At 36.1% G+C, this 24,045-nt stretch overlaps 4 protein-coding genes across 4 annotated transcripts in view; 2 read left to right on the forward strand and 2 right to left on the reverse strand.

Moving 5' to 3' along the window:
• LOC105038563 (agamous-like MADS-box protein AGL11) overlaps positions 1 to 6,200 on the forward strand; it is a 104,001-nt gene extending 97,801 nt beyond the window's left edge. The window contains exons 3-8 of the mRNA XM_073259975.1: positions 1,476 to 1,557; positions 4,376 to 4,440; positions 4,618 to 4,717; positions 4,965 to 5,006; positions 5,105 to 5,146; positions 5,863 to 6,200. Coding sequence (XP_073116076.1) covers positions 1,476 to 1,557; positions 4,376 to 4,440; positions 4,618 to 4,717; positions 4,965 to 5,006; positions 5,105 to 5,146; positions 5,863 to 6,054 — 523 coding nt within the window. The 3' untranslated portion in view covers positions 6,055 to 6,200. The remainder of the gene's footprint in view (positions 1 to 1,475; positions 1,558 to 4,375; positions 4,441 to 4,617; positions 4,718 to 4,964; positions 5,007 to 5,104; positions 5,147 to 5,862) is intronic.
• Positions 6,201 to 9,496: 3,296 nt separating this feature from the next.
• On the reverse strand, positions 9,497 to 13,166 carry LOC140858658 (protein BEARSKIN2-like). Its single transcript, XM_073259968.1, has 3 exons — positions 12,862 to 13,166; positions 12,028 to 12,314; positions 9,497 to 10,037 (listed from the first exon to the last, which is right to left on the reverse strand). The coding sequence occupies exons 1-3, from the start codon at positions 13,022 to 13,024 to the stop codon at positions 9,567 to 9,569; spliced, it is 921 nt and encodes a 306-aa protein (XP_073116069.1). The 5' UTR covers positions 13,025 to 13,166; the 3' UTR covers positions 9,497 to 9,566.
• A 3,572-nt stretch (positions 13,167 to 16,738) lies between these two features.
• On the reverse strand, positions 16,739 to 20,569 carry LOC105036918 (chlorophyll a-b binding protein CP26, chloroplastic). Its single transcript, XM_073259983.1, has 6 exons — positions 20,268 to 20,569; positions 20,034 to 20,118; positions 18,349 to 18,399; positions 17,917 to 18,037; positions 17,474 to 17,608; positions 16,739 to 17,142 (listed from the first exon to the last, which is right to left on the reverse strand). The coding sequence occupies exons 1-6, from the start codon at positions 20,488 to 20,490 to the stop codon at positions 16,882 to 16,884; spliced, it is 876 nt and encodes a 291-aa protein (XP_073116084.1). The 5' UTR covers positions 20,491 to 20,569; the 3' UTR covers positions 16,739 to 16,881.
• A 1,190-nt stretch (positions 20,570 to 21,759) lies between these two features.
• LOC105038566 (uncharacterized) lies at positions 21,760 to 23,605 on the forward strand. The gene is made up of 2 exons (XM_073259987.1): positions 21,760 to 22,062; positions 23,199 to 23,605. Exons 1-2 carry the CDS (start codon positions 21,839 to 21,841, stop codon positions 23,404 to 23,406), a joined length of 432 nt encoding a protein of 143 aa, XP_073116088.1. The 5' UTR covers positions 21,760 to 21,838; the 3' UTR covers positions 23,407 to 23,605.
• Positions 23,606 to 24,045: the final 440 nt, after the last annotated feature.

Raw genomic sequence — 24,045 nt, forward strand, 5'->3', positions numbered from 1 at the left:
TCTTAAAGAAGGCACTCTAAGCTTTAGATAAACATGGAGGATGAGGTTTCTAAAGGGTGTTGTGCACCTCTATTTTTCACTTGTGAGGTACTTTTATTATTTAAAAATTGCAAGGTTAGGGGTAGGATGTTAATATTCTTTAGACATGGATAATTAGGTCGATGTATGATGTTCTAAGATTATTATTACTTACAAGTAGTTATAAATAATTTATTGTCAAATCACAAAAGTTATAAATATTTCAAGCAAGGATATACTTAAGAAGTAGTGAACCACACTTAGAGGGGAAAGCTTTCAATTTCTAACCTTGAGAGGGTTTGCCAAAGTATTTGACATGAATAATTATTCTGATATTTCTTTGAGATTATTGTTGGATATCCAAGATTACTTTTTCAAAAAATAAGTTACAAATATATTTCAGGACATGCAATTATTGGATAGTTAATATTTGCTTCATCTAAATAAATAAGAATAATATATAGTTAATAGTATACTCTTCCAAGGATAAAAAGGACCTTGCACTCTATTTTTGGATGCCCTCCAACTTCCATTTGTTTGGAAAAAAATATTCATATCTAGGTTTCAAAAATGTATCCGATGGAGCTTATTATCTATAGACTAATATTAGCAACACTAGATTTCTTATTTATGAACAATATGTGTTTAGGTAAAATCCTAATGGTCATGTCAATGACTTGCTAAGCAAATTGAAAAGTGGATATTATGTTCAAAATCCTAACAAAAGATTTCTTCTTTTGAACTGTATAATGTAATTATTTGGAACAATAGGACCATGTAAATCTATAACTACTCTAGTCAAAGTCATCAGATAATTTTAGTGATAATAAAACTTGAACATCTCTATTTCTCTATAACTTTGGCGTGTAAGCATGCACAACTTTTATATAAATAGGATTATCTTAGTGTTATGCAAAAACATAATATCCAATAGTTTAAAGGTTTTTCCCCATTATGACATGCAAATGAAAAATATTTCATATTTAGGTCAATTATATGTACAAATCTACTTACATCAATAAAATAAGTTTTTGCTTTTAAAATAAAAAGAATAAATTAATGAAGTGATAGCTAGGATAATCATGATTAGAGCAATATTATAAAATTGTATAGCAGATTTTATTGCATAGAATTGTAATCGACAAAATAGTAACTCTCTAAGAAATATTTACTCATGCTTGTTATTCAAAACATAGATGTTTTAAATAATTTGAAAAGTTTGAGTGCCTAAAGATTCTTTATCCTTAGTCATCTCTTATGGTTTGTTTGCCTCTCTCCTCTAGGTTTCTTTGGTTATATGATATATTACATCCAACTTCATCATCTGATACTTACTAAAAGCATTGCCTACATACAAAATTACATAAAAAGTGATATTTTATTTAATTTGTAGTTAAACTTTGTTACACAAAAAGAATTCTTTCTCACATGTGGATTAAAAGAATATGCTTTTTCAGCATCAAATCAACTATTGAGAGATACAAGAAGGCATGTGCTAATACTTCAAATTCAGGTTCTATTGTTGACGTTGATTCTCAAGTAAGCAATTTTTTTTCTTTTAATCTCATTTTTATCAATCCTTTCTACATTATTACATATTAATAGCTTTGCATCACAGAATTGGAATATTTGATCATTAACAAAAAAAAATCTATCTTGTTTCTTTCCCATGGACTTATTTTACTTTATCAAATCAATCATAAAAAATAAAAATAATAATCTTTATGCCAGTTATTTTAATCTAGTATACACAAAAAATTAGATTTTTTTTCTTTTTTAATTCAATCCAAATCAAATTGAAAATTTGACTTAGATAGCATAAAAAAGAGAGAAAATACATTTCTATATTCATGGAAGAAAATGATTTTTTTGTACTTGAAAGGATTCTGTCAATTTCATCCTAGATTTAATTTAGTTGATATGCCATTAAATCTGTATCATATACCAAAATGTAATACAATGTATATGTATATCTTTCAACTTTCATCTACTAAAAAATATCACAAATATCTAAATCATGGATACATATATATCCTTGACATAAGTACACTCATCTTTTGCATCAAGAAACAGCTTTATCATTGGTAGACATTAATGTTTATAATTCTCTAATTTTTTTCATCTTCATATCTCTTCCTCAAATATCTTCAATTATTTATCGAAATAACATGTTCATTTTTTATTTCTCTTTGATGGATTTGCTCATTTCTTTTTTGAGATTGAACCAACAAACTTATCATTATATGAATTTGATTTTTGATATTTTTAAAGAACAAATGATAAAGCTTACCATAATACAACAAAGTATGAGATGGCCTTGGTAGTTCACAAAAAATGTTAGCAATGTTTATGTGTTACCTGTAAGTTACGACTAATAGAGTCTAATTAGGTTGACTGCTTTTTCGGTCTACAATTAGAATGCACTACTTTCTAAATTATAGTTGATGTTTTATTTGTAAGCAATGTGACATACTATATGACCTTATAGTTGCAAATATCCTTGATAACCATTCAATTAAGGTACACATAGAACTTGAATTGAAAGTTGTGAAAAAGGTGCGTAGATGCCTATATTTTGGTGAAGGCATTATAAAGATCATAGTGTGTAAGAATATGGAAAGCTTAGTCCCACAAATACTCGAAGTCTTAACAAGAAAAACCAAAGTGTAAAATAAGATTATGTTTCTGCACTTCAATGATTCTTTGTGACACATGACTTCGCAAATGAATGCTTTCATGGGGTATTAACATGAAACCTTTGCAACAGTCTGGTATGGTTGATCATAACTAAGATAGAGGTGAATCGGAGGGCTAGGGAGTTAAAAATTAGGATAAATTGGGCTAAGATTTAGGCATGAGCTAAGATTTTGATTAACACTGAAAGGATGTGGATGACATAGGTGTAGGAATCCTTGTTTCTTAGTCAAGAAGTGCTTATCAGGTCTAATAGAATTAAAAACTATGGGATGCCTGTGCATGCTAACAGCTTGTTATGAATGTATCAGCATCATGAAATGAATATTAGAGAACATAAAAATATTGGTATCATGTGTGAGATAGAATTTATGAGAAAAAAAAAATTGAGGTCATTGCCTTGTACAAAAAAAGATGGTAGGACAAGGTTAAAATATCTGTTTGTAGACAGCCTTGTTCTGATCTTGTAGTTTGTTGTTTTCAAAGCAATCAACTGGAAAACTATAATGGTTGATGACAAGCATGCTTTGTTAAAAGAAAATATAAGATATGAAGAATGATGTAGAACTTTTCAGATATTGGTTGTGTTATTGACTAATTGAGAAGAAATTCTAATGATCTAACAAAAAACAAAAAGAAATTCTACTGAAAGGTGTCATAATATCCATGAGATTTTGTACATTGTGAAGACAAAGTTAACAAGTTGAATTCCTAGATCACTCCCTGAAGCCGATAGCAGTCTGAAATTCATTGATCTCAACAAAAATTTTGCTATTATGTGGTGATTGACAAAATTTTTCACTTATGGCTTCATAATTTGGTTCTTGATTTTTTATTATTCAATTACACCTAGTGGAATTTTTTTTTTTTTTTTTTTTTTGATCTTTAGATTATGAAGGATGTGCCAACATGGTTTGAGTCCAGGATCTCCCTCCACTGCAAACACTAGGACAGCGGTACCAACCAATAGATCCAAGTCTTGTTGGCTGACATATGGCATTATGAATGCAAGAAATGCACCCATCTCTGGGCAGTCATCAACAGTATATTCATCTTAGCTGTTGGAATCTATACCCCTTGTTTTTATTTGGCATAAGGATGGTCCTTGCAGCTTAACATCATATGGATGACAAGTTCGATGATTTTCTCCGCATTGCATCAAGCTCTTTCTTAATTGAAGATGGTGCTTTTAAGAAGTTAATAGTCCTTCTATCATCGAAGAAAATATTAGATTGCTAGAGATAAATTAATGATATAAGTTAATGAATTGCAACATTAGAAATCAATAATAGTTCACCCACATGACTAGTTTTAAAATAAAGAGAAATGGCAACATTCGAGTTGGAAAATTAAAAGACAAATTAAGCAGAACACCGATTCTTAATCCTCTCCCACTTTCATCTCCGAATACTCACTAATAATTCTGGTAAGTATTTTCTTTATCCTACATAGTCCCAGAAGAAACTAAACAAGGCATGACCAGAGGTTTGCATGGCTACTATTTCTATGATTTCTAATTACATTTCATCACAAACACGCTAGAAAGAGAAATGAGCACATAAACACTAGCAATCCTTCTTCTTGAACACGAATCAGCTTTTATATAAAAAGAATGAAATGGCTTTTAAGGTTTGTCTTTCTGTCTTTGGTGATGTGAATGCAGCAATATTATCAGCAAGAATCAGCAAAACTGCGCCACCAGATCCAAATATTACAAAATGCAAATCGGTAAGCTCATTATCTTATAACAAACTTGAGTTAAATATAAGTAGGAAAAAATTTTCCTGCTTTCCAAAGTGGAAGAAAATATCTGTGCAAACTAAGGAGTGAATAAAAGTAAGTTTGCTTCTGAAAGGCCAAGATGATATAGCACATAACTTCTAATCATATCACCATTTTTTCTAGGCACTTAATGGGTGATTCTCTGGGTTCTTTGACTGTGAAGGAGCTTAAGCAACTCGAAAACCGACTTGAAAGAGGCATCACAAGGATCAGATCAAAGAAGGTATTCTACAAAAGATATGTTGGAACTTTCCATTCAGAAAGTATAAAGAATATCTATAAAGAATCCATCTAAGCAACCAAGCATGCATAATGATGCTATTAAACTATCAGTCAATTGGTTTGTGCATTGATCATGTACTTCTTCGAGTTGTTATGCAATCAAAAAACATTAAATCTGTTTAGAAGGATTCCATTGTGCTTATGTCTTTCATATATTGGTCCTTACTGATATTGTTGGATCTTACCAGCATGAGCTGTTGTTTGCAGAAATTGAGTACATGCAAAAAAGGGTAAAACTCTATACTCACAACTTCCTCATAAATGATGGTTCTTTTCTTTTGTTTCCAGCTGTTCCCTCCTGAGTAATTTTCCTTTTTTGTAACCTCAGGAACTGGAGCTTCAGAATGCTAATATGCACCTTAGAGCTAAGGTCAGAGAAAAGGGAAGCCTTTTTCTAAACAGAAACAACACAAAATTTTATATTATCATTTTCTTTATCTCATCTAAATAATAGAAGAGTTTAAGCAAGCCTGAGATAGATGAACATTTATCTTTTTTCTTTTACTGGCATGATATTGAATGCAATACTTCACTTTTATGTTTTAATAATCCTGACAGAATGGCACATGAATTTGAGTTCTTCTAATCAATTAACATAACACTCTGCTATGGCCTCAACTGAACAGCCAAAAAATAATTATAAAAGAAAACTGCTGGAAGTCTTAAAAGTTATGAATGATAACGGAGGATTTCATATTTTTATCTGAAATGAACTTGAGTTCTTCCAGCCATTGGCCACTGCATCACCAGCTGCAGGGATCAATGTCAAGCATCATCCTATATTGATTGGTGCAAGAACTGGCTTAACTACTTTCTGACCTTTAGCATGAAGACATTATTGAAATACTGGAACCCTAGGAAAGTGTATGCTTTCTTTAGATAGTTCCAAGAATGCACTGAAAATGTTTCTTTCCCAGTTTTCATAAGGCTTATATGGTAATAAGGGATCTTCTGTAGTTTAACTATTTTGCTCTTTTACGAACAAAGCTAGAGTGAAGCTCTCTGAATCTTGTTCTGGGCATTAACTCTAAGCATTGTTTATACTCCAAAAATATGGCCCTTTTTCTAATCCTCTAATCTCTTCAGATTGCAGAGACTGAGCGAGCACAGCAAGTAAGCATCATTGAAGCAGGACATGAGTTTGATGCTCTTCCAGGATTTGATTCTAGGAACTACTACCATGTCAGTATGTTGGAGGCAGCACCCCACTACTCACACCAACAAGATCAGACAGCCCTTCATCTCGGGTATGAAGCTAAAGCTGATCCAGCAGCATAAAAAAATTACTAAATTGTGTTTCCTAGCTAATGCTGCTGTGTTTTGATCATATGATCTTCACATAATGACTACCCTATGGAGGTGTATCAGAACAGTCTTTTGGTACACTGTCTTTGATGAAATCATATTGCATGACTTTTGTTGCACTAGTTGATTGAATTACCATTATATATAAATCATATTAAATCTCTCTCTTTGCCAAGGTACTGAGCCTTGGCAATGGTAAGAGGGTGTCATAAAATGCACTGGCTAAAGGGCCCTAAGGGCAAAAGTCCTACCGCACAAGATGAGCAATATGAGACCCCAAGCAGTAGACAGAAAATGCATTGCCCTGAAGATAAATGGATGAAAGAAAGAAAGAAATCCAAACAGTAAATGAACAAACAGAGATAGAAAACAATCTTGTTCTGCAATTTAATAAATTAGAGTACACAATCATCTCTGAAAAGATAACTATATAATAGGCAACGGATCTATGGACGTAAACTTTGAAGTAAGAAAACAGATACATGGATATGAATACATGGGCATGTTCTTCGCAAAACATGACCAAATAGGGGATCCAAAGATGATAATAGCTTCAATATGACAAATGAAAAAAAATATGGAAAACTGAATATATGGAACAAGAAACCGTCATCAGGATATAAAATTGTTTGCTTTATGAATCAACCTTACTGCAATGAAGAGAATGCAACCCAGGTGTCCAAGCCACCAAGCATATGCCTTCTGCTGGTATCAAGATTGTCCATATTGGTGTATTCATATCACTGAGTCAAGAAACATAATAGAATCAAACATATTTCTATGGTCTGAATGTGCCAGCTTGCCGAGTTTGTCCAAACCCTGGCTTCACTAGGGCTTCAGGGGTTAGTCATATCTTGTGGACAGCTTAACCACCGATTGGCCTCTTCTACCCTACACCCGAACCCCACCTTACCCCACAGACAGACACACACACAAATAATCATGTAAATTAAAAGTGATCAAACAAAACTATTAACTTATTCTGAATAACAAATAGGAAAGTTACTATGCATTTTGTTTGCATGCAGCAAAAGCTAAGAGCAAATTAGTGGAAAGCTTATTTGCTATAAACATGGACACAACTGTGACAAATTTTTAGCATTAGTAACAGACTAGTTACAGAAATAACTCCACTCATGGTGGGTTTTATTTTCTGTTGTTGGTCCATCATTAAAGAAAAAAAGGCTCGAACTACAAAATTACAAAGAACCAATTGAAAATAACTGAAAATGAATGAACATACATAACTTCAACGAAGCTTGAGTCGACACATCACCTGCTTGCTTCTTCACCAGTAACATTTGCAAGAACAGGTTGTCTCTAAAATGATCGAACCGGTTCCAATCCCTTACAGTAATCTCCCTCTAAATTAACCTAGCTATAAAATTCATAGAAAAGATAAGTGCTTACAAGAGGGTAGTAAAATTCATTGCTTCATGGAAATCACTATACACTTCAAGGTTCTTCACCATTCGGATCGATTTGTTTCCCGTAGTAGTCATAAGCCCGAAAGCAATCGCATTCTTCTCGGTGTGATACATAACCACATTCTCCTCCTAATCCTCTATTTCATGAAGTGCAGACTCTGTACTAGGCTGATACCCAAGCTTCCTCGATTCCCTTTCAAGCTCAACCAGAAAAGCATTTATCTGTTCAAGTTGCAGGTCTAAGGTATCACCAACCACAAACTCATGAATCATGTTATTTACCTAGGTAGAACTACATCCATATGTAACTTTTGCACACCTCTTTCAATTATAATCTGCCTAACATCTCTCCACATCATCCCAATGCTTTGAAGGTGCATATAAATTTGATAGAAGTATATAATTAGCACCATCATTAGGATCCAACTCTAGTAGAGATTACGTCACGACACATATTTAATGCATCCATCTGAGCACAAGCAGATAACAAGCTCAACATGGTGACCTTGGTAGGCCTCATATTCTCTATTTGCATCATCCAAAACATCAAAACCACCATACTAAAATCCATGAGGTACCCTGAGATCATCGTATTCCACATCACTGACTTCTTCGCCAAGCCCATCCTATCGAACAACTTACATGTCATCTCCGGCTGCCCAAAGTTAACAGTACCAATCAATCATCGCGCTCCATGAAACTACATCCTTAACTGGATTCCCGTGAAATATTCACATGCAGCAGCACAAATATCATACTACTTGCAATAGCAAGAAGCTGAGCAATTCTTTGGCATCGACTCAAATAGTCTCCGCGCATCAGCTGTGAACCCGTCGATACTCAACGCTGCATCCACTGCAACTATTGGCGATAACATCTCTCTCAGGCATTTCCACAAACAGTTGCTCTGCTTAGAAAGATTTGGGTCCAGCAATATTTAGATTTCTGGTACTAAATATGGGTCACTACTTTATATTAATTTTGCTTGATTAGATATATCTGGATTTTAATTTTAGTACTTATCACATTTTAAGTTTTTCTTTTGTTTATTTTGGAGCGAAACGATGGTAGATCCATCTACTTTATTTCACGATTCTATACATGGTATGATGGTATGGTGCTCCTTGCAATACGCCAGTCTCGCTTCATCATGGCCGTCTCGATAAACAAAAGGCACTCCTTGTGAAGCAAGACTTAAGTTTGATCCCCAACCGGAGAAAATTCAAACTCAATTTAGGTTGGATAGGATTTATGGAAATCAAAATTGTACCTTAATTAATGGTTATGTTATTGAGTCAAGTTGGATTGTAGGTGGAAAAATTTTGAATCGACTTAATCCAAACTTAGCAATTAGATGGATTTATTTTTGGACCAATACCTGATAGATTGTTCAAATCAACCACATATTTTCAGGTCTTAATAACAGCCGCATATATCGCAACAAAAATCTATGATGGCTCTTGTAAATGAAGTAGTAAATCTAATTATTATTTCTTTTTTTATTTACTATTATTGTATCTATCATGCTAAGTCATTAACACAATGGATTAAATTACAATTAACCCCATATAATTTTTAGTGGCGAAAACATAATTATGTGCAAGAATAATATAAGTGTATACAATATAAATATAAAAATATCCAAAACTCCTAAAAAGATAAAAGACTTTTTATACACATATCTTTCTAAATATTATAATTTATATAAATATTTTTCTAAAATTGATATTATATAAATTGATTTAAAATTAAAATAATCGAAATATTTTTGATATATAAGCATATAAAAAAAATATTTATAATGATATATATGTAAATAATAATTTTGTAAAATTATGCGTGTATGTGTGTGTATGTGTGTATATAGAAGGGTATATGTGTCAAAAAAATATTTTTAAATTTTTGGCATGATTCTCCTTGTAAATATTGGAAATAAACTGCATGCTCTCAAAATCCGATCAAAGGGATGAGTGGATGTTAAAAGTTCTCATTGTATTTAAGAATCTTGAAATACACATGGGCGCTGCCAGTCGATAAATCCAGCCCAAACCACCCATCCTACTTGCCATATCCCCACAAATCCATCTCACCACCTCGTTGGCCGGAAATCTGATTCATCTGCTGCACCGCGGCCCCTCCAGCGCTTCCGAACCTCCTATCAATGCCGTCGAGCACCGTCCAGTCGTTCAGGCTCTGCTCCCTGATCCCCTCCAGCTCGCCTTCGTAAGCCCCCTTCACCATCGCCGAGGAGTCGGCGCCGGGGAGCACGGAGAAGTCGTAGCCGGCCGTTGGCCTGTGGTTGCTTAGCAGGTCCTGCACCTGGCCATGAGAGTAGGACTGCAGGGGCAACTGAGGAGAGTAGTAGACTGGGAGTGGATGGATGTATTGAGAGCTTAGTGGCCGAGGTTGGTCATGGCTGGCCGTGGTATTCATGTGGTTGTTCTCCGAGCCTTGGCTTGGTCCGCCTTCGCTTCCAGCCTTTAAGAAATACTTCTTCTTGAACACCCGGCACACCACCCATCCACCCTCCTGTTGCAAGAGAATCACAAATATAATTAGCAACCAAGATTATCTACAGTGAATATGGTGCAGCAGCCATGGATGACTGCCATCAGAAGATGAATAACCGTCAAACAACGGGCACCCTGTATGATTCTATCAATATGTACCCTTAGATAGCATTTGATGACCCCAATAGAACCATTATGGTGATCTAAGATCATCAATAATTCGAATCCTAAACTGATCGTTAATGATCTAAAATTACTGTATTTGATAGAAAATGGCTAGATCCTCGTATATCTATGAATAACATATTTGGTATTATATAGAAATTTAAGATTACTGATTATATAATATCAAAACTATCCATAATATATTTCATAAAACTATATTTATTAATCATATATAATATATTATAAATAAAATATTATTATATTTATTAATATATTAGTAATTAATAGATTTTATAAAAATATATTTATTAATCCTATAAATTATTAATCCTATAAAAATATATTAATTATTATTATGAAATTAATATTTTTATTTATACTTATAATATATTATTTATTAATATGAATATTTATTTTGATTAGAAAAATAAGATAAATAGAAGTAATATATTAAATATTTTTATTATAGAAATATAAAGTATAATAAGATATTTTTATTCTAATTTAAAATTATCATTGAATCACAATATGACAATAATATGATTAGTAATATATTATAATATAATATATATTATAAATATAATATATAATATCAAATATAATATAATATCATATACATAATATTGATATAATATATTAATAACATATTGATATATCAAATATTTTGTCAGACAAAGGAGTATTTTTATCTTTATATTTTAGCCTAAGATCACTGTCCGGGGGGGTGATTTTGGATTTCCGACCTCGAAGATAGAAGGTTGGGGGTAATTTGAAATCACTGCCACATAAGATTACTATGGTGCAACCAAATTTGATGATCTTATCATCTTCACTCACATCACTCTTGATCTTGAGTGAATCACCCCATACCAAACACTCCCGTAAACTCCTTGTTTGATAGCCATTTATAGTTGCATAAGGATGGCAATGAATTGGATATTGATTAGATCGACCAATATTTATATCCAATTCGTAAATAAAAATTTTATATCCATATCGCTCCACATCCATCTCGAGTAGAACTGACAATTTTCAACATGACCGGTTGATACGGACACGACACAACACGTACTTAGGTGGGTTCGGATTTGGAGTAAATGGGTTCGGGTCATAAACGGATTGACCTGTTTATGACATAATAAATTCGTATCTTAAGTGGGTTGATCTATGTAACCCATTTTGATCCATTTAACTAAATGGGTTAAAACATGTTAACAGGTTATACGACATGTTTAAACATGTTTAACATGTTTATTTTAAGATTACTTGAGCACAAATGAGGAAAATTAAAAAATTATAATCCTAACTTAAAACAAACAACAATGGAATTCAGAGCTGTGAATTAGCATAGCAAGTAACTAAATTATTTTTTTTATTTTAATTTTTTGACTAAATTTTTATTATTTGAGTTAAATTTTATAAATAAATCAAATAGTTAAATGGATCATTAGACGGATCGTGTATCTGTTTGATCCATCAACATGATTATTAATCGTGTCAGATGGATCATATCGTGTCAATCCGTATATGTTTATGTCATGTTCATATTCTATAGATCGACTCGTTCAATTGAACAGCTCGTATTCGAATGGAGCTAATTTATGTTATACTTTCAGATCAATACAATCCATTTATGATATGTAAATACAAATTGCTAGTCCTAATCTCAGGTTGAATCAGATCAGACCAAATAGTGGCATGACTCATGCTAATGGAATTATTATTTGATGGCCATCCACGACCATCTATAGTCGCACCGCACTCTACGGTGCTGCACACACATCCGTGCTCTATAATTAGCATTCAATAACAATAGTAAGAAGAACGAAGGAGGGGGGGCTTACGGCACCGCTGCCATCTGCGGCGTCGCCGGAGAGGTCTTCTTCGAGGCGGTACTCATGCATGATCCAGTCAGTCTTCTGGCCATGGGGGGCGCGGCCATGATAGAAGACGAGGGTCTTGCGCATGCCGATCCTGTTGTAGGTGCTCCTGATGGACTTGTCCCGGCCGGTGGCCTTCCAGAAGCCAGCGTTGGTGGCGCGGTTGGTCCTCGAGCCGGTGGGGTACTTGCGACCTTTGTGGCTGAAGAAGTACCATTCATTCTGGGCTGCGCATCCAATTCTGCATCTCTCTGAAGCAAAGAAATTAAGAGCATGCATGTCACAGATTGCGTTTGTTGAAAACAATTTTGATGATCTCTTTTAGCTAGTAACATTTAATACTCGATCGGGAGTTCTCTTATCAAATTAGACCCTTGCTATGGAAGGTGTGACACCCAGGTGCATGTCTCAAGTATATCTCTTTCAGCATGCTTCAACTTAAACATGGGAAAATCGTTTTCCTCTAAATACTTTGTCTTGACATATGTCTTTTAAATTTACACTATACAAACAAAATACCTGAAATATTTGAATCAATACATGCTTCATAGTAAAAGATATTATATGATGCAATTTAAACTATTATTTGGGAAGCAAATAGATATTCAATGGCTAAAAGTTTACATCATCTTCTCTTCCAAAGAAAACAAACTTTTACATCATTTCGCCGCTGCAGTTAACAAGCTTCAATTACCAAAAACCATTAAGTAGATGAGCTCCTATGTCATGATTCATTGATTACTACATATAATGCTTAAATAAAGCCCACTTTATAGATAATTAGACTTCCAATATTACCTTGCAAATCCCATGGCTCTATCTTATTGAAATCAATCTCCCTAATCACCTCCAAATCGAACTTCTCAAATGAAACCTTCTTCTTTAGATAGTAGAGGAGGAGCTCCTCCTCGGTCGGGTGGAACCGGAACCCCGGTGGAACTCCGGAGTTTGATGAGGCCATTTTCCGGCCAAACCCAAGAAACCTTAGAACAAAGTTTTCTTTTTTTGATGGAAATTAACCTTAGAACAGAGTTTTGGACGTGGGTGGCGCCAGTGCAGTTGTATATGTCATGGATGTCAAAAAGTTGACGCCGATAGCCACGCCGCTGGGTTGGGATAGAGCTGGTATCGTAGAAGACAAGTGAATAAGACTTGGGAGAATTTAGTGTTATTCTACTAGCTGCTTTTATTCTAATCCGTTAACGATCCCGAGGAATAGAATAGTAATTCCATGATGGCATTGATTGTTCCCAACGCAAGCATAGTTTAGACTTCAGAGCTCTTATCCCTAGAGTTTAGCATTGGAAGTTAGGAACGTTGAAAAGAAGAATAAAGGGGTTACGTGATTGTCTTGGGAACTGAGAATAGTTGGACTACTAATTGTATATGAATGAAATAACGATATCCCAACCATGGCATTGGAAAAAAAGGCCATTACAAAGGGAAAAAAAAAAAAAAGCTATACACCACTTGCATGCCACGAGGTGCAAGGACATGGGGCATGATTCACTGAATGTGTATCACTTATAGGTCAGGGCAATATGCAGCGAGATTGTGAGATTGCAGACAGTGAGATTACGGTGTAAAGTACCAATTTTCTTGTCACACACGGCAGGCCAGTGGAACAAAGCTTCTTAATTTAGATTTGTTGAACCAAACCGATAGAAGGTTATGCTATCTCATAACCATCATGTATGCCGTATGTGGATTTCTCCACTTCTGGTAGTTCTCATTTTGTCCATAAATTTTATGCAAATCCATAATATGTGAACTCCTATAGCATTCCCAAAGGCATGCTCCCAAACATTGTCTCCGTCATCAAAATTTGACGAATGAAAATATAAATTCCATGATCGATCATCATCATTGTTTCTGCTATGATTAGATCCTGGATTGCTATAAATGATGATCATCATTGCCTCTACGATATATCATTACCATATCACTAAATTGTTAAAGGAGCTAATGTTATGTTGAGTTTGGACACTCACCAAATCTAAACCTGTCATGTTCAATAAACCACCCTTGAGTTTGGACTCACATGAACTCAAATATGAACCGGAATCGGACAGAATTAGTCTCATATTCTGCAGGAATGCTTCACAAGGATAGCATGTCAAGCATCAAATTTCAAATTATGTTTGTAGTAGTGCTAAATGATGTAAATACAAAAATTATAGCATGGCATATGAGACTGGAGGTCCCACCATCCTTATGATTCGAGTCACTTCTTAATGTGTGTGGTTTAGATATGCTGAATATATAATGGAATCATGGTAGGTCCAGGCGCAATATGCAGCAGATTTTCAGACTTCTAATCTGTCCAATTTTTTTCCACTTGAAGAACAACAATTATGCTGCACAAGCCCAGATATATATGAAGTGCAGACAGTGAATTGGAAGGTGATCATTGGGCCATGCATGAATCCTACAGTTTTTTGTGCATGGCAATTTGGCCTGCAACAGAAGCAGCAAAAGGTATGAGATTAGGAAACTATAATCCAACTAGAAAATGATAGTCGACCCTTGTAGGCTTATCCTGGGATACCTTGTATGATATGCAAGGACATCTAAAGAACCCCCGGCCCTTTGCAACTTTGGTGAGGCTTCATTTGATAACTATTAGCAAGTAACCACATGTGGCAAGGTTTCCCTCCAACATCACTTTAGCTTTGTCTTGAGGCCAACCAGTTTGCCTATTGATATCCTTAATTTGCAGTGTGTATAGCTGTTTGGTAATTTCTGCACCACTTCCTCTCACTACAGACTACTCTTAGCTGCTATATATCACACTTAACTGGTATACAGATAGGAGTTGGGAGAACCAGGTTATCACCAATATATCTGGCTTGTATTTTATGAAAAGAATATAAATGTGGACTATTAATCTCAGCCAGCCATCTGGTTGAAGACGTCCAATTATTAGAATAACAAAGAAATTCGCCTAAGAATAATTAGTGCTATCCTAATGAAAGATGGGGAAGAAGCTCTTATCATATGGTATGGATCTTGTCTTCTTTGAATTAGAGCCCATCTTCTTATAAATATTGGATGGAGTTTCAGTCTTTTAGATTAGAGTGGAAATTGTTCGAGACGAAGCTGCCATACCTTGGGGTAGAGCATGTGCAGTGGACTTCTGGGAAATTTATGGAGCACGTACAGCCTGCTTGATTGGGATGCACTCTTCCATCCATTCCATGACGTCCATTTTTCATTAAGCTAGCGTGTGCATGCTCGCGCATGTGTGATTATATATTGGTTATGATTCGGGGGTCGATGCAGATCGATGAAAGGTCGAGCGAAAACCATGTGGACCAAATGATTGGGTGTGGAAATTTATATTTACAGCAACGAATCAGTGATTCTTAGGTGATTCTCACAGTCACCAGAGTCACTTCATGCAGCTTCATGGGGTTATTTCTGACATTCTAAGGCCACTGAGCTGGAGTTCTTAGTTCCAATAAATGTGAATGCTTCAGGGATTAGATTGGTGGGGATTTGGAATTGACACCTCACCAACTCCTAAATTGTTTTATCTTCAAGTAGCTGATATTAGTCTCTGTTCCTTCCCCAGAATTTGATTTCTTTTTGGGGTTTGGCCCTTTCTTCTACTTTAGTAAACAAGAGACATGCGAGAATAGGCAGGATGGGGATTTGATAGCCATCTCACTTTCCAATTCCTGTCAAGCATAATGGTATGCTCACTGTTATTAGATAGTGGCATGCTTGCCATTGTTCTCAAGGAACAAAAAAAATATATCGAAATATGTGCCATGTAACATGGAGCTTAGCACAAATTTTATGTCACCAGGTTACCACTTGATAACTTGCTGAATAACAACGTTGAGCACCGAGGGTGGAAAGTGATCATACATTGTCATCATTTTCTTAATTTGCAAGTTTCTCTTAGCCTGGCCTTTGCTGAGAAAGAATGAGAGGACTATATAATATCTTTTGGGAAGTCAATCATGGCAAGGTCAAGGGAAAAATAATATTATAGTGCTTCACCATGCTAAACCAACCACAATCCCCTCCTTAAAAAAGGATTGTAGTGCATTATAATTCTTGTCCATCTTTCTTCTTTGCAGACCATTGTAACTAAATACACATGATATGTATGAACACTTGAATTTAATTTATATAGGTCATCTTTCTGTTTATGAAATTTCTTGCTGCTACATTCAGGAAATTAGTAGTCCATTGTTTGAGGGGCCACTGGCTTGGCAGATTTCTTTAGAGGGAGTAGGAGGAGAGGATAATTCTTTTGGTGATATATTTTTTAGAGTGTGTACTTCATCTCTATGCTTGTATCAATCCATTTGCAATGTTTTTCATAGGTAAACAACAGAAACTAGTATATTTGCACTTCTCCAAGCACTTGTTTGACACAAAATGGGCACACTGGGGCATCTAATTGCCCTATACATGAGGTATCTCCAATGTAGGTGAGATTAGCTAGGGCTGTTCCTCTCCCAATTCCGACTTTCTCGAAGCACATGAATTCATCTAAAAGTGTGATTTCTATTTCTCAAAAATTTAAATTATGAGGTGTATGGATTCCAACAGCTTTCAAATTAATGGACTGGCCATACTGGCCACAGTTTTGAAGGTAATCTACCTGATTATTTTAGAAAGAACAGTCACAAAATCAATCACAGCTCCTCCAAGAGCTTGGTCAGTCAGAATGAGATATCAATCTCAATTGCTTGCAAAAGTCTCAGAAAAAGACAAGCATAGTACACCGACATTTTACAGAGCCCTGAATGATCTCATAAACTTAGCATGGAATTCGAAAGTGGCAAGGATGCAACGAAAAACTTAGAGGGTTGGAGCTCTTTCAGCTGACCCTGCGATAACAGTAAGCAAATTGTTTCCAAATGGATCACTCAAGTGTTTGGCGAGATTCTCCACAGGGCCTTCACCAGTCACATAGGCCTGGAGGAAGAAACCAAGCATTGCGAACATGGCCAGCCGCCCGTTCTTGATCTCCTTCACTTTAAGCAATGCTGCTTGGTCAGGATCATTAGCTAACCCCAAAGGATCAAATGGACCTCCTGGATGGAGCTTGTCTTCCAAATTCTACAGAACAACCCAAAAAAAAAATGATTGGTTTGGTCTCCTTGAAGTATTCTGATAACTAACAAAACAAATTTAGAGGTCCCAAATCATTGTTAGTGCCATTACATGGTCTTACTAATGTTACTACCAGTGGACACAGCAGCTAGAAGAGGAGCCTCATGGTAAAGAGTGCTTACTCTGCTATTAGATGTGGTGGTGCTTGTGTTAATAGCTATAATGTGATAGATGTGTTGGTAACTTACTACATGTAAGTAAAGCTAGCAATTGCCGTAAAATATTTGGTCAGAGAGTAATAAAAAAAAATTTCACGAAAGGATAAAATTTCTCTTACCAGTCCATTGATGATTCGGTAATATTCAGCACCACCAACAAGGACAATCTCAGCAATGACAGCAACAACAAGATTGATTGGAATGTTCTTTCCAAAGTAATTTAATGTGTTTCCATCTAGGAGAAGAGCACCAGTCTGCAGACCAGTGAACACCAACCCAATTTACTCAAAAGATACAAATATTAGCTGGACAGTGATGACCATACAAATATATGACTTAAGCAAGTGAATCATGACAAAGAATCAAAAAAAAAAAAAAAAAGAAGTTCAGATGTGCACTATAAACGAACTTGCAGCTCTCTGCTCATAAAGATTGAGGGAATGTTAGCCATATTATGTATTTTCCAAAACCAAAGATAGAGGAATCTAGTATCTCAAAGAAAAAAGAGTAATCTCTCGATACAAATTCGGATTGCTTGAAATCAATATGATAGCTTGTGTACCTTGAACCAAACAGCCTCAGGGCCACAATTAGCACCAAATTTGTTGAAAGCCTCAGGGATAATGAAGCCTGCAGCACCGAGCATGGCCCACCTCGCATGAATAAGCTCATAAGCTTGGTATCTGCAAATTAGTATGAAGTTTTAAGTGTACAAGCAGAAAGATGGTGTATGACCAAGTTTAGGCACTCCACTTGAGTCTTGCAAAGGCTAGCCCTAATCAAAGGAAAGCCAAATTGCCCAAATGCTACAAGATAAAACCAAAATGCCTAGATGCCTCAAGAGAGTTGGAGAATTTTGCTACTTCTCTACTAAATGAGTTGTTGAAAGAAAGAAAGCTAAATTGTGGGGATGTCAGAAGGAAGGAAATGCCTACATACTGCCTCTGTGAAAAAAATACTGGAAAATAGATAATTTGCAAGATAGTTCACCTACTTGCTGAAATTTTCTGGTTTCTTGCTGAGCCCAAAAGGATCGTAGCCATAACTGCAAGGATAAAATGGCACAAAATCCGTTACCATATGATTTATAGTTTCCACATGAAAAGCTTCAGTGAGTAGTTTTCAGCACTAAACTTCATGACTCTTCAAATAATGAGGCAGAACATCCCAGGTTCTCTCACATATATTTTATATAGTATATGTTAACAGCCCTTTACTTTGATACTTGAAAACATTACTCAATTCTAACAAAGGCACATGTAAAGTATTGCTTCGACTATCTTGATTTCTGAAATTATATAACCTTCCAAACAAAAAACCAAAAAAAAAAAAAAAAAACTGAAAGTATATAAATCCTACATCCAACTATTTTCCTCAAAGAGCTTAGTAACTCAACTAATTTAGAGCGCTAAAATGTACAAAAGCAATGATCCTACACCTTGCAACTGGATGTGGATCAGGTGTGGAGATGGGTAAGTAGGTTTTCTAAAAGATTTTAATAAGAAATACTTACGAAGCAGGTGAACCAAGGAGTTTTCTAAGCAGATTTGGAAGCAGATGTGCCACCTTAAACCGAAATTTTCTGCTACTAAAATCATGTATATTCTTATGGCACATAGAAAACAAAAGCTTTCCATATTTTCAAAAGAATTCGTATATAGAACTTTTTTATCAATAAGCTCTGGTTATATACAGAACATCATGACAAAAACAACTACAAGTAACATTTTTTTTGGCAAGACATCAACAATTGTTAGATATATGAGAGAATTTATGACATCTCACTTTATTCATTCAACTAGAAAGCATTTCTTCTTCTTCTTCTTCTTCTTCTTCTTTTTTCTTGTGGATCAGGTGAAAGTCATTATAAGATTTGTTGTTTTGGTTTCAAGTTTTAGAAGTATTTTGTTATTGGAAGGGAATAATCCATAGCTTTATAAACATCTAAGAAGAAATAGTAATCTCCATCTTCCACTGGCTCTAGCATTGTTTGCTAGAGACTGATCATCATTTTGTTTTTCACTTATATTTCTTCATCCAAAGCGCAATTTCACCTTATCAATATTAGATTATTCATGACTTGAGAAAATCAAATTTCTTGTATGCAGTGTACATTTAAAAAGCATCACATTCTAAACACGTAGCATAGTAGGTGCATTGACCTTGCCTTTTCTTGCTTCTTTCCTTTATTTTTATTTTTTTATTTTTTTTCCCTGTTTGAGAGCGCTGATGTCAAATAGTTACGATTGTAAATCCACCAAATGGAGATGAAATATCTAGCAGACCCCCATCTGTCCATTAATAGCAGGTACAAAAAATACCTTGACCATTATAGCATTAGGATCCTAATCTACAGTTTCAGCCATATTACACTGATATCCTAGCAATAGTTTTAAGTTTTTTTTTGTTAGATAGATAGATAGAGGGAGAGAGAAAGAGGAACTTAAAACTGTTTACAAATAAACATTGACAAATAGTAACAGATGCGAGTCAGGTATGGAAATCAAATGTCCGTAACAGAGCAAACTTCCAATCTATAACAGGAATCTTTACATCATTGATAAGGCTCCAATAATGTTCAATTCATTGAGAAACCAAAAGATTCTTAATCGAAATGTGATGAATTAAGTTGTGAGCCAAAACTTAGGCAATCAAAGTAGTGGTTTGACCATGACTTACTCTCCGGGTACTTCTCCAGTGAGGTACTCTGGAACATCTGAGCGGTCCAACAAGCCTTCCGGCAAGAAAATTCTTCTGTCAGGACCTGCCACCCATTACGGCATGCACCATACCAAGTCACTAATTCAATGTTTCAAAGTATAATTTCACCAAACAGCTAAAGAAGATTATGATTTCAAACAAAAACTGGACTTAGAACCAATCATAAGAGAAGGAAAGTTGAGAGTCACTCACCATACCACTTGGCAAGCTCCTCGTTGGCCGGAGAGACAGCGGCAGGCTTTGTCTTCGGAGGAGCAGCAGCCTTCTTGTTGGAGAAGAGCGAAACAATCTTAGAAGACCCAGCGCTCGATGGCACCGGCGCCGTGCGAGCAGCGGCCTTTGAGTTCAGTGGTGTACCAAGCATCTCGGACACTCCAAAGGAGGCCGGAGCGGTGGCTGCTGCAATGGATGCCATGGTCTCTTGGCTGCAGAATTCCGGCCGGAAGGAGACGGTGGACTAATGGCCGTTGAGGAGGATGCAGTGTGTGGCGGAAAGGAGAGGGCGGCGAGAGAGACTTAAATGGTTGGAATGGTGGATGTGGTGGGGCCACTCGGGAGTTAGATTCCAAGGCTATGATTGGTCGGGATTTCAGCTGCGTAATCTATTGTGAGGGTTTGGTTGGGTTCGTCGTGATGACGTGGCAGATGATGGGGCTGACATGGAAAAATGTTGGCCACAACGTACTCCTTCGGTTTGGGTAGAGTGAAAGGTGACAGGCGAAACCGCATGGCCGCATGCCAGGAAGCTAGACATTTTTCCAGGCCAGAAACCGCCTGAAAGCTTAACCAATTGCCACAATGTTGTTCTCACCCAAAAAAAAAAAAAAGCCAAAATGTTGTCCGGTTTATCGAAGTAACGCCTACTACTTCACCCCCATATAGTTGGAAAAAAAATGCCCCCGTTAATCTTTTTAAGTCACAAACTGGCACGAAATGGGGTTGTGTCTTTTGTGCCAAAGAATGATTAACCTTCCTCTGCACAAAAATACCGTTAGATCATCAGCTGACTGCTTTCAGAAATGTGTCAACAGATGAATGATAAATGCACCCAACAATGATTTCATACGAAAGAACGTTAATCATTCTTTTGTACAAAAGATGCAACCCAAGTCCCAAACTACATGGATTCCCTGTCGTTGGTATTTATTATATAGATATTTTATCATTGACATCTTCATTTAGACTGTTCTCGAAGTGCTCAGTTTATCCTCTTTTATGCAAATCCACCGTTGAACCGTGCAATAGCTACTTCGAGATCCATGCAGATGGAGGGATGGAGGAGTTCGGACTGCTAGACATTTGCATGAGGCACCATCCAATGGTTGACATCGTCAAAGGAGATCAATCCAACGTTCTTGGAATATTATCAAAGCATTGAATAGCTGATGTCCTGTGTTCCGATTGTCATATAAAATCTCCATGTAATTGCCTCTTCAGCAAAACTTTTTTTTTTTTTTTTTTGTTGTTGTTGTTGTTGGAACATCAGAAATATAATTTGATGAACAAAATCTAAATTTTTCATGAAAATATTTTCTTTTTAAGCTTCGCGGCTAGTTTTCTCAAAGCTGTGGGTCAGATATTGGATCGACATGATACAGATATTTCACTTAGGATAAGAAATAAATGGTCCAGAAATAGAGACGAGTAAATATGAACAAAACTGGAGCAAGCTCAATTGTATTAAAGAAAGAAAGACATAAAGGAGGAGAGATTTTGTTCCACCCTCCTGGAAAGTTCCCACCGAAGTGCCGACGGCGAGCACTATGATAACCAATCGGACTCCGAATTCTTGCTCACTTCTCTTCGGAGCCTCCTTCCCTTCTTCTTCTCCTTCTTCCCTTCAAATCCCAGCGCGAGCACACAAGAGGAGGGCATCGGTTTTAAGGATCAGGGCCGAGACGATGGAGACGGAGAAGCTGGGGATCAAGGTCGAGAGGAATCCTCCCGAGTCCAAGCTCGCCGAGCTCGGCGTCCGCCGATGGCCCAAGTAATCATTAAAAAAAAAACCCTTCTTTTCCTCTCTCTCTCTCTCTCTCTCTCATTCCTGGGGGTATTTTTTTTTACCGTTCATTTTTAGTGTTCATTATTGTGAAAATTTTATTAGGGGCACTTTTAAATTTGAAAAATGAAAAAAAAAAAAAAAATTCCACACCAAATGATCAATCAAAGTAAAGCCCATCTATCTCTACTTTCAATTTCTAAGCCCTCTTTGACACCTCCGTAGATTGATAGGTTTTTAGTAGCCTCAACTTAATAGAAAACATACCAAATAATAGAGCAGGATTTGCCGTCTGGATCCTATACAAGTAAAATTCTATTATAGTATCGATACATGATTCGATATAATAGTGTAGAATTGATATAGAATATTATGTGTATACCGATATGGTATACCAATATTGTATGATATGATCCATACATAATGGTATAGAATGGTACAACAAATCTAGCGACACGGTGCAAATAATGTGACACAAACATGTTTTATTTTGGGCACACATATATAAAGCATCTTTAGGTATGTATTGAGCCTACATTTCATCTTAGATTGAGTGTATAAATCAAGCATATCTTTGGATTCTAGGTCTGTATAAATTCACCTTGGATCGAATCTACAAACCAAGCATAGCTTTGCATGCCCTGTAGGCTGTGGACACAGGTTGAAAACCTTGCTCCACCTTTAATAACATATATGATATATGTCATGTAGGAATTAAGCCTTACATCGGTGCATTGTAGGATTGGTTGTTGGCCCTTCTGCTCTTTAATCTGGCAGAGAAGGGGTCATTTATCACCTCCATGTGTATGTATGTTGGCCGATGCATGGATACTTAGGATAAAAATTTGCATATGTATGCATATATAGTAGTAGATGTAGGATTTCATTAAAAAAATTCATCGAAAGATGTTATCTGGATTTCTTAACTCTATATAAATATTCAAGATCTACTCGATGTGGGATCCAGCCCTCATGCATATTTATGCTAAAATGTATGCAGTAAATTGTCCAATATGTGCTTGATTAGAAAGATGAGGTTGCTTGATACCTGCCTACATGTCTTTATGATGCCATATGACTGATAGCTTGCCTATGTTACATTTTTGCGTCCTTTATGAATGTAGGTGGGGATGTGATCCTAGTAAATTCCCATGGACATACACTTCAAAGGAGACGTGCTATCTACTGGAAGGAAAGGTGAGAGTATACCCTGATGGGCATGGTGATGAGTTCGTGGAGATTGGGGCGGGCGATCTGGTGGAGTTTCCCAAAGGCATGAAGTGTACCTGGGATGTCTCGGTGGCTGTGGATAAGCACTACGATTTTGAATAAAAAACTTGGAATGATAAGCTAGCAGCCTTTTTTGTGGACCCAGATTGATCTGTATATAAACTGGGATGGGTATCTCAATGTTTTTGAGATGCGTATGGTTTGCAGACCCTGTTAACTGATATAATTAATAGTGAACATGTATGTATATATATACATATACCAGTGCAGTGATGGTGTTAAAGAGACTAGTTCTCTGTCATGAGGTTGTCCACCTTATCCTTTGTTCTGCTTCTGTCAGCTGTACGTGCCAGTGACTTTATTCTGAAGGCGGTATGAGGCAGGATGATTGTTCATTTTGCAGCCATGGCCATTATTGAATTATGAATAGGCTTTCACAGGACAAATGCATTCATTAGCTTGCTGCCCTGGCATACATGCTTGGTACCTGGCCTAGGTTCAGATACTTCAATTGCAGTTTATCCAGCTAAATGTGGATGGAAGCTAGAATCTTGGGTAAACAAGCTTGGAGAGAGAAATGTATGTGGCTTTCCCATTATTTTAATACCATGAAAGACAATTCAACGCAAGTCTTAATTTCATTGCATTCACATCCTTGCTGGAACTGCTTCGGGGTGTTCCTTCTGATCGTGACATTTTGAAACTCATTGCACATCTTGTGCCACAAAATTTGCGAAATGT

The sequence above is a fragment of the Elaeis guineensis genome, chromosome 1 (genome assembly GCF_000442705.2).
Source record: "Elaeis guineensis isolate ETL-2024a chromosome 1, EG11, whole genome shotgun sequence".
Taxonomy (NCBI): domain Eukaryota; kingdom Viridiplantae; phylum Streptophyta; class Magnoliopsida; order Arecales; family Arecaceae; genus Elaeis; species Elaeis guineensis.